The sequence below is a fragment of the Nicrophorus vespilloides genome, unplaced genomic scaffold (genome assembly GCF_001412225.1).
Source record: "Nicrophorus vespilloides isolate i.1.1-1 unplaced genomic scaffold, Nicve_v1.0, whole genome shotgun sequence".
NCBI classification, from domain to species: Eukaryota; Metazoa; Arthropoda; class Insecta; order Coleoptera; family Silphidae; genus Nicrophorus; species Nicrophorus vespilloides.
Genome location: NW_017096774.1, coordinates 75,062 through 91,450, shown reverse-complemented (window position 1 = coordinate 91,450; position 16,389 = coordinate 75,062). Strand labels below are relative to the sequence as shown.

The window sequence follows — 16,389 nt, the reverse complement described above, 5'->3', positions numbered from 1 at the left end:
TAATAATTATAATTAAAGAAAAAAACACCGGGTTTTCGAATTGTTTTCTTTTGTATAGTCTTTATGTAAATAATACAAAAAATATATATAAAATTAATGCATTTTTACTGTCTTCCTCCATTCGTCTTAATCAAGTGACTATTAATATTCATTTGGACATCGTCAATAATGTGCAATTAATGTCGTAAGTGTCATTTCCTCTGACAGTAACCATCAAAAACTTAAAAAAAAACGCAAACTTAATAGGTAAAATTTATGGATTTTTAAGATAAATTAAGATGAATAGAACGTGCACTCGGCGGCCGTTGGCGACGCGGAAAGTCAATAAATTCACGAACACAGCGCCAGACTGCCTCCTATGTCCAAATTGCTCCAAGAAGCAGGAAACTGGAGAAAGTCCAGAAACGAGTGATTTATTTAAGGATTACATTAAATCCATAAACTACATAAATACTTGCCACAGCTTCATAAATAAAATTATCGCGGAGAAGAAGATCAAGACGGACGTCACGATGCCGGATCTACCAAATTTCATCAACATTATCATCCACTTGGCTAAAACACACGATTGCGTACACGAACTAGACAATATTCAATCTCTGGACGATATATGTACAGAAATCAACTGCAAGAAATTGGAATCCGATGGACTGGATTTGGAATCGGAAGAGGAAAAGTTATTTAAAGGTTCGCAGAAGCAGGGGAGGAACTCCAGTATTCCGAGACCGGTAGGATCTGAGAAAGGAAGAGCAACGAGATGCGCAGATGAAGTTAGCAAAACCAGCAAATCTTCCGTAAATAAATATACCAAGATGCCCGTAGAAAAAGAGAACACGAATAAAAAGTCTGTAGAAGAGTTCAGGAAATCGGTGGAGGAGATGCGCCATCATAGGTCAACCGATAAACTCAGATCACACAAAAAAGATGCATTCAATTTATCTAAGAAGGAAGTGGAGGCGTTGGCCGGAGATATTTTAAGTAGTCCTTCGGATTCCCAAAACACAACTCCCAGAACCACATCAAGTAACGATAATCTTTGTATATTACAGATTTATTTTCATAACTTGAATATTTTACAGCGCATTCGAGGAGCCGCAGTCCCAAGTTACGCAGAAAATCGCATACAAAAATCACATATAAAACTAAGAGTGAACACAGCATCAAGAACATAGCCAAGTGCAAATCGAAGAAATCACCTCAGAAAGTTCCAATTCCACCTTCAAAACGGAGGTCCGTTTCCATTTATGATAGTAAAGAGGAATTAGAGGACGAGGAAAAGCATAGGTCACCATCGATGACACCGCGTAAACGAATCCACTCGCCTACCAAAAGAAAGACCAAATCGCAGCCAATCTTAATGAAAAACGATAAAATGGAGAAGGATAGTTCACCTCCGGATGATAGTGACATCGAACCGGACGATCAGGATCATTTCGAAACTACAAGGATATTTAAACAGCGAATGCCAAAAGTTATCCCCGTAGAGCCCAAATATGTAGTTAAACAGAAACCCAACGATTTCTTCATGAAACGTCGCAAACCATCGATACAAGATCTCCGCAGCGAGAGCGAAATAGATTTAGATCATGACCAATCGGAATCCGATATCGACGACGATGCGTTTGAAAAACAAAGCTTCGAAGGTAATTCGAACATAATTCCATTCCCTTTTCAATAATTTCACGTACATTGTGAGTTTCAGAAAATGCTGTAAAGAAAGCTATTAAAGTGTCCAGCTCGAGGATGCTCACTAACGCAGTTTTATCCAATATTGGAATATTGACGCAGAGTGGTAAAATGAAACCAGAGAAGGAGATTGAGCTGCAGAAGCTTAGGAGTTCTCGTGCCCAAGATAAGCAGAACTCCTCATTTAGACAACCGAGGAGCCGAGAGGACGTTTACAATGATGAAATCGTTCAAATCAATTTACCCAAAAAGAGGAACTCGTCTTCGGACATCAAATCGGATGATGAGGAACAAGAGATCGAAACGCACGAATTGAACGTTTCTTTAACGAGAGCCTATCGTTGCCATTATTAAGTTGTGTAAATGATTTTTTTTTTGTAATAAAAGACACTTTAAAAGTATACAATTTATTCCAGCTTCAATCGTCCAATTGACAGAGGCAAGCAACACCTCTGTTGATCCAGTGACGCTCTGGAAGCGGCGTATCAAAGTTGGTGAGCATAACGAAATTCGTAGAATGTCCGGTCGTAGACAATACTCCTCTTCTTGCGCTGGTCTTGTAAATGGGACATATGTAAGATTTCCTGGGAATTATGTCAACTTTTAACGCTGGTTGCAACCACATGATTGGTAGGGTATCAAATAAGATTTTTGGATAGGATTCATTCAAATATTTTTCTTTCCTATCCCAGCGTGCACCCTCCAAAAACAGGCCCTAAAGTATTAATTAATTAGTATATTTTTTACACATACATTTTAATGTATTCCGAATTCTAAGTTGATACAAATTTGATCTGCTGAATACTTACACAAATGAATACACTACATTCATTCTTTTTCCTACATTGCTGCATTTTTATAAATACAATTTATAATTAACAAAAATAAATGAAAAATGTCATAGTACTTACTGCAGCGAATTCATCAAATTCCTCTTTGTTTTCATCAATAAGCTTTAGTTAAAATAAATGTATTTGTAACAGTGTTGTTTTGTGTGTGTAAATAGAAAAAAAAATTGTATACTCACTTTGAAATAAACACCAATTTCTGGGATTTCTGGTACTTCATCTTCGTATTCGGTGACGAGGAAATCAAAAGCTATATGATCTATAGGATAGTGCATTTTTCTGGAGTAATTTTGCAAAACACCAGTTAAGAATGATTGCGTGAAGTAGAATCCCGATAGCCAAAAGACCATGGGAGGACCATCGTTGATCCAGTCTTGTAGAAAACTTAATCTGCATAAATTAATTTAGAAAATCATCATTTTCATTTAATTTGTTTAAAGAATACCTGGCCAACAAATCCTGTATGTAAGAACCCAAAGGCTTCAAGCTTGGATAACTTTTTGCCAACCAGGATGCAGGAATTTTACCAACAGTTAAAGAATAATGAAGTTCCTCCAGTTCCGAAGACATTACCACCAATCCCTTAACGGCTTTTATGATATTAGCCAAAGTCCTTTTCACCACAATCGTCAATCGATTGAATCGTATTAATTCCTAAAAACAATGTACAATGTTATCGATGTTTGTTTGTGTTCATCATTTCTAATCTATACCTGTTTTAAAACGGTGTTCATCGAATTGGTATACATAACGGGGTACATCTCACTGACCATTTCAATGTTGAATTGCTCAGGAATCTTCTCTAAAATATCAGTTGCTAATGCAATGATTGCTTCTTGAGAATCTTCGCCTCCTCCTCCAGCAGCTATTTGAGTTTGGGTGCACATCACTCCGTTCAATAAAATTGCAGTCTCTTGATTATCCTTAGTTATATCAGCGTTTTCGTGCAAACCGTAAACTTCCGGTAAAGGAATTATCGGCAGTTGCTTTATATAATCCACAATTCCTGTGTATGATGTATCTTGAGGTACATAATAAGTACCGCTCGGTGAAAAAGGATACCTAAGTAAACATAAATTAGTTGGGTTTAAGGAAATTCTTAATTTAACTCACAGTGCTGTATTAACAGTATTCTGGCAATAAAATATGGATAGAACGGACATCAACAAACGTCTATCTTTGTCATCAGTCACTCGTCCACCGTAATTGCATTCTCCGGTAAGGTATGTTAAAGCTTCATACGGCACTTCGTCATAGTCAGTTAAGAACATCTAAAGTTAAGTCAAGATTTATATAATTAGCGCAAATCAATGACAGTTATATCTACCTGTAACTGTAGGATGCTAATCCTCAAATCTGATTCGTTGAATTCGTACGGAATATTCCAACCGAGAGGTCCAAACTTCCTGCGTTCTTGTACCAAAGCGTGGAAGAAGCATAAAGCAAATAGCATGGTCTGCCAAGCATGCCAATGTGGACAAGCGCTGAAGAAGGTTGGATTTGAAATAGGATCCGAGGTATAGGATCGCAACAAATTTTGTCGCAGACCTTTCGGTGCCTCATTTGTCATTTTCACACCTTAAAAGAAAATTCTCAACAAAAATCAAAGAATTAGTGGTGTACTAAATACCATTTTGCAAAATGGAAACGGGAAAAGCCTTCGATGGATAACTAGTTAACCACAATCTGAAATTGACATTGGTGTTTTCCGGAACGATGACCTCATCGCAAATCCTATCTAACTCCCGCATCCAGCTTTCAGCTAAATGACAATTTTGCAGAACAACCCATTGCCCACTTTCCAAAGCTATATCTATCATATTGGATGCAATTGGACCCTATTCAAAGAAAAAAAGATAATTGTGAATTCTTACTAATCAATACAATAATTCACCTGTCCTTGTCCCAGCGAAATTGTTAAGAGACTGGTTTTATCAATTCCTTTGTCTGCTGCATATCGAATCAAACCAGCCATCGGATCTGAACCTGGCGAAAGGATGAACACCAGTGGAGTACAACATGTGCTGTCCATGTAAGACTCCTCCAAATTGAATTGTGGTGGTTCTAAATAGGCTTGACCCATCTCTGAGACAATGTAACTCTTTAAAACAATACATCAATAACAATGCAGATATTTGGTGATGTAAGGTCTACCTGCACTGCTGGTACAACTTTGTCAGGCCTTATACAACGAATTGCAACCAACCGAAGAAGTTTCGTTAAACCATTGAATGGGGCTGGACACGGAATCTCGTGAGGATTGGATGCATCGTAGAATTTCTTCCATTCTTCGATATCCTTTTCTACGTAGAAATGTAATTTCTCCAAGCTAAATTATTTAATTTAAAAACATATTAGTAAATGTTTCTGTATTGATTAACAAACAAAATAAAGATTCAATCAATTACAGAAAGCATTATAGATGGTTGAAAGATAATATTGAAAATAGTTAGAATTACTTACCCGGGTAAATTACTTGCTCTAACCATTTCAGACCAAGATTTATCGGAAAGCCATTTAGGAGCTGGATTTGGGTAGGGATTGTGCAGCGCTACTCCTCCTGTCAATAGAAACGTCCAAACTTCATCATCTATATTATCCTAAACACAACAAATTGTTTTAAAAAAGATAGTACTAATTTTGGCTCATTTTATTTACTTGCGCTTTTAAGATGCCGACTGTAAGAACCAAGGAAAATATCAATTTATCCTTCTCGAATAACGATCGACAGACGTTCCTATAAATGCTATTCGTAAAGTAACTGTTTAGACTCTCCAAGCGCACACACAAATTATCTGAGTGTTCACTATTCATGATTGATTGATTATATAAGTTGATGAACCAGCCCAGAGAATACTGATACATCGGTTCGATGTTTGCAAGATCGGAAATGCAGAAGAAAAGTATAGAACTGTGCTTCGAGACAGGTACGTAAAGATTTCGTGCATTGTCAATTTCCTTTTCGGTGACTGATGCAATCTTTTGCTTCTCCTGAATATCTTCGCTCACAATCTTGCTCGACGATAGAATTTTGATGGCTTTTTCATTTTCCAGGATATTTCCCTCGGATGAAGAGAGGACTTCCAAAATTTTATCCTCAATCTCCTTAAGCAATTTCTTGTTCTTTGCTCCTTCGACGATCATTATATTCTTTTTCTCCTCCAATTCCGGCCTATCCTTGGCCACGACTATCCCGAGCAGCTGGTCCTGTAAACCTTGAGGCGTAATCATGAAATTCAATAGTGTAACCTTCACCGCCACTTCTGGTAGATAGTGCGGGTTTCTTAATCTCGTCGTTATATAAAATCGGAAATCGTGGTTATACTCGAGTACGTTTTCGCATAGTTTCATGTACCAGACGCCCTGCTGTTTATAAATGTTCTTCACTAAAACCGGATCCAGAACGGCATCAATTTCTTCCATGATATTTTCCAGCAGCATGGGTATTCCATATGTTATGGCGTTTTCCACTGAACGCAAGTAGTTTGCATCGGTTAATTTAATAATAATCAAATTATTTGTTTTTTCCATGTTCTTTACCCATTTGTTGGCTTGTCCTTGCGGATCGATCATTAAGGGCCATCTTCTCGCTTTCGTGGATATGATACCATTTTCGATACTGAAATTATCTACTGGTAAACCAAATATGTTCCAAGCTCTGATGATGACCGGTTCACCCATGGTGTAAACCAAAGAAAATGATTCTGAACAGGGAATGTCCAGTTCGGTGCAGTACACATTCCAATTTGCAATTAAGTCCTGTCTGTAGTTTACAGTGAAAGGTCCAAGATAAGCGATTACTCCAGAGGATAACAGCACATCTCCAATGACGTTTCCCAAGAGCCCATGGAGTTGTTTTGCATTTTCGGACCACCTAGTCTTTTCACCGCCTAATCCACCGATCAATTTCTCGGCCCTATCCAGTTTCTGAGAGCACAACTCTATTTGATCTTCCAACTCTTTTTTCTTCTTTGTCTCTGCTGCAAATTCGTCATTCAACGCTTGCAATTTATCACTGACTTCTTGCAGTTGGGCCCTTTTTACATTAAGAGTTTCCATTTGCGCAGCAAGCTCACCTTCCGCCACAGCTAAACTAGCCTTTTTGGGTGCAACTATCTTGATGACTCTGTCGTAGACCTCCATTGCTCGAACCCATTTGCATAAACCTTCACAAGCAGTTGATACATTCTTCACCACAACGGGATCAAACTCCCTATCAGGCATATACCTTTCCCGAATTTTTTTCATGGCTGGAGCCGGTATATTATCTTTGTCGAAAGTCTTTAGACCTTCCAAGAATTTCATGTCTGAGAGTAAACGTAGAGATGGTCCCCAGTAATCCTCCACCATTCGTCCAGATGATACATCCGGTTTCCTATCAGGTTTGATCTGTTTTATCACGCATACTGCTTCCATAACCAATTTAATGGCAGATGGAGGATTCTTCATAGATTTAACGATAACAATATCTGCAGGTTTCAAAGTATTTAAAGCGTCAAGAGCAGCCTCCAAAGCTGGTATAGCTTCGGCTAAATCAGATTCGCAATCATCCTTTATAGCTTGGGCCGCAGCAGCAGCTTCATTAGCCAATGCTTCATCGGCGCCAACGATCTAATATAAATATAAAATATATGAAAATACTATCAATTAAAATTCACTAATTTTACCTCCTTCTTAGCTTCAACTATAACAGTATCTTGTTCAATCTTGATCATCAACTTCTCAGTTTTCATGGAAGCTACCACTAATTGAGGTTGCAATGCATGCAATTCTTCTTGCATTATTCCAATCTGTCCTGCTGCAAAATCCAATTTCTCCAAACCAGTCAAATACCTACGAAAGTATTAATTAATTAATTTATTTAAAGAAATTTTCACGATTTACCTATCTCTAGCTAAAGTAATCTGATCGACCTTAAGGAAATATACATTTTTGAAAGTTTGTATCAGCTCCAAGTACGATGTTGGAGTGACGTACGTTTTTCTTCGATATTCTTTGAAAAACTTATTCGCAGCGAGTTCAACGGTCGTGTGGAAATTCTTGCACATAAGTACGCAATTTTCCATTAGTTCCTGTTCAACTTCCATCGTTGCTAAAAACATAGTGGCTACTTTCTCCAATGCATCGTCAGGCCACTCTAAAAACCTGTCAGCAAGTTAAGCAAAACATCATAAGTATTTCACAAATTACCAATCAATAGTGCAGCAATTAATCAACGATGGAAACATACGACAACGCATCCTAAAAGCATCTCCGATAGGACTCATCGCAAACGCTACATGTAAATTATGCTTTATCCTTTCGATGAAAAAGTTGTATAAAGCAAAAGGTGTACTCTCAATTTTCTTCCCCTTAAAAAAAATCAGAAAGTTAATTCCACAAATCCAATTAATAATAATTCGAAAATACTCCGTCTCGGGCAATCGCCTGCATCTTTTCCAAAATGTCTCCTTTCTCATCGGGTTGATACAAGTTGGGTATATCTCCTGTGTTAAATATAAGATTTATATCTTCTGTGAATGTTTCTGAAGCGATTTGAGTGTCGCTGAACAGAAACACAATTGGTCTTCCCTCACAACCGGCTTTTAAAAGCAGACGTTTTATGTCTTCACGCCATTCCAACATTCCATAATTCCTAGACATTTCTATCTCGTATTCTGCATACTCTGCCATTGATCCGGCCAATTTAACGGCGCTGTGCCTTCCGGATCCACCGATTCCCACAAGAAGCATATGTCCAGCTTCTTGGAGAAGAACTCGAGATACGCGCGACACGTGCTCAATCGCAAATTTGAATAATACTAGATTCATAGGAGATTTGGTCAGCAAGTTATATTCGCTCAAATAGTAATTCATCCTCTCGGTTAACAAATCCAAATCTACAATCTATAATAAGCATAGAATTTATGACTTTTAAAATATGAAAACAAATGATTACCTCATCGTAAATTTTTGGATCAGCGTCTGGCTCTATATAGTTACCAAAAAACAAATTTCTAACGTGCTCTCCGTTAAGTTGTTCTCCATCAGGTACCAATTCAGCTAAAACTTTATCTATTGGTTGCCTCAATCCGTTGTAACAACCTCTTTTAACTATTTCGAATAAGGAATTTCTAAAAGAAAATTATTTTAAAATAAATCATATATCTTCAACTAATAGTCTGTACTTGTCATTTTGATCTATTAATCTATCATGGAATACTCTGTATATTTCGTGAATCCATAATCGTATTAGTTTATCAGGATCATTCATTTTCGAGGGTGGGATCATGAGGACACCTCGAATTACTCGTGCAAAATCTCTCAAAGAAAACTTATAATGGGATTTTGAAGGTGTTGGAAGAAAGGTAAGCATGGCTTCTTTGTACACGTCCATAGTTCCAGCCACTACCATCTAAAATGTAGTCCATATAATTAATGATTTATTGAATAAAATAAAGGTAGTTTATACTTTTGCAAGCCTCGAAACTGTTTCTTCGTAGCCTTTAGCGAAATGCCATTCTAATATCGTAGAAAATATTTTATTCAGTGTCACATCTTCGAAGCAATCCTGACATATTATCAGCATATGTCTCAAGAATCTTCCCGTTACCATATTTTGACCTCCTTCAGGATGTCCCATAGCGCTTACGAACATCTAATATGACCAATTTAGAGTCATCTGAAGATTTAAAAGTATCAATAATACTTACAACATCAATCAGCTGCAACATGCTTGTATCTTTATCGAACCAATGTCCATGATCGATCCATTGTCTTAGTAATTCCACGGGAGGTTGTGCTCCCCATTGTTCCCTCTGAGGCATTCCAAGATCGTCGACGAAAAGTACGCATTTTTTGCCCATGGATGGACCAAATACTCCTCTTCTGCGTTTATCCAATTTCGACATAATAATTTCTTGAGTCTGCAAAAAAAATATATTTTACCATTTATATTTTTGGTAGAAAACTTAATTTGATCACCATTGTTGAACTTGTTCTCGCGCTGAAGTTTATAATATTTGCCATAAATTTCTCTTTAGGCAAAGCATATATATAATCAACGACAATCGCCGATTTTCCTGTACCAGTCGGACCAATGAATAGAACTGGAATGTTATTAGCCAAAGCAGTTTTCAGAAAATATTGCTGGCAGCAAGATTCGTTTGTTTGTATAATTAATTTGTTGGGCTGAAAATCAATAATGAAGTCTCGAAATCAAAATCAAATGGAATTCATACATCAGCACTCGAAGCAATTTGTTGCAATTTCTCCGCCGTTTCCAACCATGAAATCCAAGTTCCGTTGTTCTTCTTATCAAATATCCAATCAAAAACTATGGACCTTTCGGGAAATAGCTGTGCTTTTGTCAATTTGAAAGTCTTCGGTTTAGGGTTCTTTTTATCTTCTCCGTAAAGCATTTTCCGGTAGAAAACATCAAAGCGTTTTCGACCATCCGAAGTGAGAGTAGCACCTAATCCCCAGGCCAAACAAAATAAGCACATACATTGAAGCCATATTGTGCTCACTTGTGTTTCATCCACCAAAATACAAGTCAATAAACGCGTGAAAGTCTAAAAATTCAAATTGTCAAAAGTTCTAATTTTTAATTATATTTACTTACGTGGAATAGGTGAATGGTTGAAGTCTCGATGAACATTTTGCAATGATGAAAGATTTCATAGAAGCAAGGAGGAACGAGCCAGTTTATCAACTCCAAGATAAGTTCCATTTGCTCTGCCAGTAAAATCTTTTCCAATTTCACTTTGTAGGAATCAAGCAGAGGAGTCCAACCTAATTGCTTTGGTTCGATATAGATCATACCGCATCTGGAGACTGTCGCAGGTGAAGCGAATTCAAGATCAGCAGGTTCGAAGACCATGTTCATCTTATTCGACATCTGTATGATTTCACCTGACATCAGACATAACTTCTTGTTATCATCCAATACTGTATTCATATTTTCTATCCAAACTGCATCAACAGGTCCATCAAAAAGTATCCACTTACGATCAGACGTTTGAGCGTTTGCAAACTCTCTGAATGTAGTAGCAAGAACACCGTCAGACCATTCGTGAGAGACTGGGTCGAATTGGCCGTACAGCTGACCCATTGTTATAGCTTTGGGATTGATGATTCTGAACACTACACGGTTTTCGTGCAGTTTTGCAGTTTTATCTTGCGACAGCTGTCCCAGAGCCTCACCAAGCGATTGATACGCACAAGTTTTACCACCCATGGGATCTCCGACTATCATTAATCCGTGCCTAACTAGAATCATCTCGTAAATTTGCATAACTTTTTCAACGAAAAATGGAGTTGGTTGTAGATTCTTTTGTTCGAGCACCTTCATCAAATAGTCGATCAATTCTCCACGATCGAACTTTGGTAATTCAATTTCTGGAAACAGATCTGAGTAAATGCCTTCAAACAGAGGTATATCTTCTGCAAGAAATTTAGGTAGGTTCACATCGACGATAGCTCTGAGCACCAATTGAGCTTCGTTACATTGCGGATAGGATCGTTTCAAAGCACCGGCAGCCAACAATACTGATTTCACGGCTCTCATGCCGTAGTCATAGTGGTTTTGGGAAGAAAGCTGCTCCGAGCATAGTTTATAAGTGTGGACAATTTTTTGCGCTAAACTTGCAGCCATTATAAACCCGTACGAGTATAAAGAAATTTCGCCAATCATCGCATAATCTGGAACCATCATTGCTACTGTTCTGAAGAGTACCTTCAAATTATCCGGCAGTTCTTGGCGTCCAGCGTAACCAGGATTCATAGTTATAAACACAGTGCAAGACGGATCTAAAGATATTTCTGTTCCTTCGAAAACAAACTTATCCAGTTTAGCTGCAATGGCCATTTGAATACTTAAAATTTGTTGTGCTACGACTGATAACACTTCTACTTCAATACGATTGAATTCATCGAAGCACGCCCAGCATCCAGCCTGCGCCAAACCCTTGAAGAACTTTCCAAGAGCTTTGTAATCCAATCCATCGGAGCAATTGAATACAACGCACTTCTTAGCAACCGCCTTGGCTAAATCTTTGCAGGATTCAGTTTTTCCTGTTCCAGCCGGTCCTTCTGGGGCTCCACCCAAGTTCAATTTCAGCGCTCCCATCAAAGTCCTGAAGCATCTGTCAGTCAAAGGAGTCGCTACTAATCGTCCGTAATTTCCCAAATACTCAAATCCATAAGAAACATCAGTTGTTATCATTGATACTACAACATTATAATCAAACCAGTAGTAACGCATCTGGGAAATCCATAAGAAATCAGCTGTTGAATCGATTTTGGCGTCCCGCAAATTCATTACAATATCTCGAGCATGCACATCGATTACTATTAATGCCTCCATAGTGATTTGATGTCCCAACTCTAATTTACCTTGCACCAATTTCACACTCTGCTCGATTTGAACCGTGCAAAGATTAACTTGCTCTTTTAGTGTTTTATCTAATATAGCTTTGGTAACTTCCGTTGTCCATTGAATGCAATCTACGCATTGGACAATTTGCCCAGGCCAACTTAATATCCAATCACATCTATCGGTGGATGCATATGCTTTTACCGAGTCTGCAGTGATATCTTTCATAGAAGAAATCATTAAATGTTCTACCTGCAGCAACCATTTTTCTACCATTCCTTTAGCTTCGTGAGGATAAATTCGTCCACTAAAAGGCACATATTCCTTTTCAGCGCTAATCATTCCGATCACCTCCTTATTATCAATGAATTTCAAAAGATTAACACCCTCGAAGCACTTCTTCAAGTGAAGTTGAACACGTAACGGATCTTTGGTTTCGGAAAGTATTTCTAGAAGCTCATCATTTGATAAGAAGAAAAATCTCGGGAAGTAGAGGCGTTTCTTTTCCAAATAATTATTTAGACCCTTTTGGATCTCGTCCAATAAACCATTCGCCTCTTTTAGCTGTCCCAGCATATTTCTAAACTCAGTAGCTACGAGAACTCGAGTGTCCAGTATTGTATTGTTTTGAATAGTACGCCAAATTCTGTCGACTTGCCTGAAATTCCTAGCCTCGGTGGGCATCTGCCTCATGATATCTTCAGAACTGAAGATTGGTTCCAGATACATCCAAGTTGCCTGACATGTCAACCACTCTTCCAAAATATCTTGCATTTCTATAAGCTTATCCTCCCATGACTGCATATCAGCTTCGAATGCTTTTACATAAGGCGAACCGCGCATAGTTTGCGCTTTTAAAATATGATCATCTAACATCACTTGGATATCGTCCAAAGCTGAAAGTATATGAACGCCAGTCTCTCGATAAGGTAAACATTCGAATCTAATTTCCTCCCATTCGTCCTTCATCTTCCTCAGATTCCTTTCCAATGCGTATTCTTTAGTTGCCGCACCACTGATCTCTTCCAATTGTGAAATAAATCTAGGCATTCCGGCTTCTATCATGTCATTTAATGTTGATTCTTCAGTTATAACCAGTTGAACTCCCATTATTTCACTTATCTGAGACCAATGTCTTTCCTGAAGACCTTTATTGCAGACGGTCTGCAAAACGGGCAAAACATGTTTGAATTTTTCCACTTTGGCTCGAACCATCTCCGATATTCTTCGAGCGCCCGCATTGTCGTGCAGAGTTTTTGCGAGTTTATACAAAGTTCTCCACATATTTTCAGTTTCTTCTGTAATCTCATCAGCATCCAATTCTTTAAACGACCCATAATACCATATATCGTATTGCTGGTGAAAAGCTAAAATGGTATGCCATAATTTGTCGTATGGATCAACTGTAGCCAACATTTGATATAAATTGGTAAACGGAGAAGGATCATAATCGAGCAACTGCTCCTCGGCATTAATTTGCTCCGCCTCTTCCTTATCCTCCATTAATCTCTGTACCAACTTCTCCACAATATCCGTGTTTTCCTCCATCTCTTCCATTGTTAGAATAGGAGGATCTTTTTTCTTAAATGCAACCAATTGCTTTTCATGTTTCTTGAGTTTACTCTCGAAAGCAGTCCTCTTAGCTTTAAGTGCGAGCTCCGCCTGGTCTCGCTTCATGTTCAGTCTCTGCAGAGCCAATTCAATCACATTTTCCATATCTTTCGGCCACAGAAATACGCGAACATTTAACTGAATATCTTCACCTACAATATTACATTAATTAATCAAGTGCAATGTTAACATAAACTTTAACCAATCACGTACTAGTCAAATGAGCAAAATTCATCAGGAAGCTTAGATTTTCGGCAGTTTGACGAATCTTTTCACGAATATTATACATTGTTACATCTCTGCACTCAATTACGTAATTCTGTAAGGTCACTAGCTCTTGTACGGTTTCAGGCGTTTCGCTAACATTCCTCGACATTTGATCGAACGTATCACAAATCCTATAAAAAAAACAATTATAATAAGTACCAAATAATTAATAAGTAATTACATTCTATTATGGTTGTGGCTTTTATCGATAAAGTAATTTACGATATGTAAACGTAAATCATCAATAATTTTGTATAAGCTATCGTTCAATTCGCCGCATTCCAGACTGATACAATTCAATGAGACGGATCGTCTTATAAATATTATTTCCTTTTTAATTTCGTTGTATCTTTCAATGCGTTTGGCAAAATCCTGAAAATAATTACAGAAAATATTAATGAATCAAAGAGTCTTTATAAAAACGTACTTTTAAATAGGGCATAGGATCTAGTGCCATGAAATCCAATAAACTTTTCTCGGCTTCACCATTCTGAATGTAATAATAGTCCTCATAAATTTTCAAGTAATTCAGTGGTCCTATAACGTTCGGAGCGAAGCAAAATTCGACAAACTCGATTAACTTCTTCACGTCCTCCTCCTTTTCGTTAACACAATGCAAATACGTTTTCTTGTCTTTATACTCTGGAAACAGTATTGTTTCGAGTCGCGGTATGTTTTTGTTAACACTCAAAATCTTCATCACGCAATTAACGAATATCTTTCCGACTTTTAATGGATTTGGGAATAAATTAATTTTGTTTGTACCAAGAACCGGCCTTGCTACAATTTTTATAACTGGAAGATTATTTAATATTTTGTCTTCGTATGTATCGCCGAAATCGTTTCCATCTTTGAATTTTACAATGAAATCTACGAAATGCTTCAAACTCCTCCAAACCAATCTCCGCAACATCAAAGACATCAACGAGTTGATGCACCTAAAGTATCCTTCTATAAGTTGAACGCTGTCATCTGATGTTAAAGGCGCGTATGGTTTCCATACGTTCTTCATTTGTAAGCAAAGATCAGCACAGGCTCTCATCCATTCTACTTCAATTTTCGTTCGAATCTCCGCACATAATTGGCTAGCTTTCTCCTCGAAAACTTCGGTGTCCAACGGGAATTGAACATCCTCGTTTATTCTCGACATTGGTAGAATATAAAGAAATTGATACTCGTCCTGCCATAATTTTCTGATTGCCAGAATCAAAGGATTCCCTAAATAGAATCTCCTTTCCAAAGATTGCCTTCCAACTACATACTGTATATGCCAAGGCACTGGAGCTCTTATTAACATCGTCGGATATTTTGATGGGTAACTATCGATTTTTAAACGTTTCCATTCGTAAGGATCGTTTAAAATGTATTCTAATAAACATTCTCTCATATATAAATCGTACATTTCAGTCAATTCCGGTACATAACTATCCATAACAGCATTATACAACTTTAAAAGTTTGTATTTCTCGGGAATTAGAGTTTTTGCGTATAAAATATATTGAAAATTGTACGGTTCAATTACATCCTCTGAAATTCCAGTTGTAAGGTAATATTTAATGCGTTCCAAATCTACTTCGTAAACTTCTTTGTTCATGTCTTCTTCGGCAGTATCGATTAGCATTTTCTTTTGATCATCCGGATCCACTGGTAATTCTGCTTGAAGATATTCCAAATTTCCATTACCGCTGCTCCTCTTCCTTTCCAGAGCTTCCAATTCAGCTAATCGCTTCTTTTCTTTTCTCATTTCCTTCTTCATTTTCGCTTCCTCCTTATCGCGCCAATACTTACCACTCATGAGATCTCCGAGAGTAACTGTACCACATAATTGTGCCTCTTTCTTTTTTCGTATCTTCTCCAGTTTCTTTTGCTCCTCCTCTTCCTCCTGCTTGGTCTTCTTCGGAGGATGTTGAAGATCGCCATTCTCGTCCAACACAGACAATTTAATTTTTCTCCGTCTCGGTGGCATGCATTGTATTCGCAAGGGCATAGCTGAAGGAGTGTACGCAGCGCCGATAGTTTCACTCGGTTTAAAATATTCGTATATGTCCTTCTGCGGAACGCCCTTTTGTATGGACGTTTTTGTGAACAGCGGAGGAAATTCAACACTATCGTAAGCGCGTTTCACGAAAAACGAAGGTGGTTCTTCGCCGTATGGAGCAACCTTGGGCATCCACGGTAAGATAGGTGGTACTTTTCTTCCATATTTATCACACTCTGGAAGTTTTGCTCCCATTTTATTTCAAAATGTTTGCAATGAATAAAATAGAGTAAAATGATGAAAACTAACACCAGTCTTTGTCAATGTCAGGCATCAACAAACAAATATTATTATTGCTTAGTTACCAAGAAAATCAATACATATTCTAAATTGGACTTCGGCATCCATCGGAATAATCGAAATTTTATTTTAAAATTCTTTGGGAAATAATAAAGATAATACATTTATTAAGTTAATTTATGTAAATAAACATTAAGATGAGTCTAATATTGAATATTTACATTATTTTCATTAAGTTGAATAAAAAAGGAAGATATTAAAGTTTACAAAATTATTCTTGTAATTATTAATTTATTTGTCGAAACGAACATTTAAGTGTCCATCATTTATTATTTATATATTTC

The 16,389-nt window shown here is 37.5% G+C and overlaps 2 protein-coding genes across 2 annotated transcripts; one reads left to right on the top strand and one right to left on the bottom strand.

The window, feature by feature from the left end:
* The first annotated feature begins 278 nt into the window (after window positions 1–278).
* On the top strand, window positions 279–2,040 carry LOC108558097 (serine/arginine-rich splicing factor 4-like). Its single transcript, XM_017914905.1, has 3 exons — window positions 279–1,023; window positions 1,080–1,643; window positions 1,703–2,040. Exons 1-3 carry the CDS (start codon window positions 279–281, stop codon window positions 2,038–2,040), a joined length of 1,647 nt encoding a protein of 548 aa, XP_017770394.1.
* Window positions 2,041–2,104: 64 nt separating this feature from the next.
* LOC108558147 (dynein heavy chain 3, axonemal-like) lies at window positions 2,105–16,081 on the bottom strand. Its single transcript, XM_017914968.1, has 25 exons — window positions 14,195–16,081; window positions 13,949–14,139; window positions 13,714–13,898; window positions 10,138–13,652; window positions 9,755–10,087; window positions 9,498–9,704; window positions 9,227–9,439; window positions 8,986–9,171; window positions 8,702–8,928; window positions 8,473–8,647; window positions 7,944–8,420; window positions 7,725–7,885; window positions 7,419–7,679; window positions 7,202–7,367; window positions 5,193–7,145; window positions 4,998–5,134; window positions 4,689–4,863; window positions 4,429–4,635; window positions 4,165–4,372; window positions 3,862–4,112; window positions 3,648–3,805; window positions 3,248–3,596; window positions 2,980–3,188; window positions 2,714–2,924; window positions 2,105–2,401 (listed from the first exon to the last, which is right to left on the bottom strand). Exons 1-25 carry the CDS (start codon window positions 15,998–16,000, stop codon window positions 2,105–2,107), a joined length of 12,258 nt encoding a protein of 4,085 aa, XP_017770457.1. The 5' UTR covers window positions 16,001–16,081.
* Window positions 16,082–16,389: the final 308 nt, after the last annotated feature.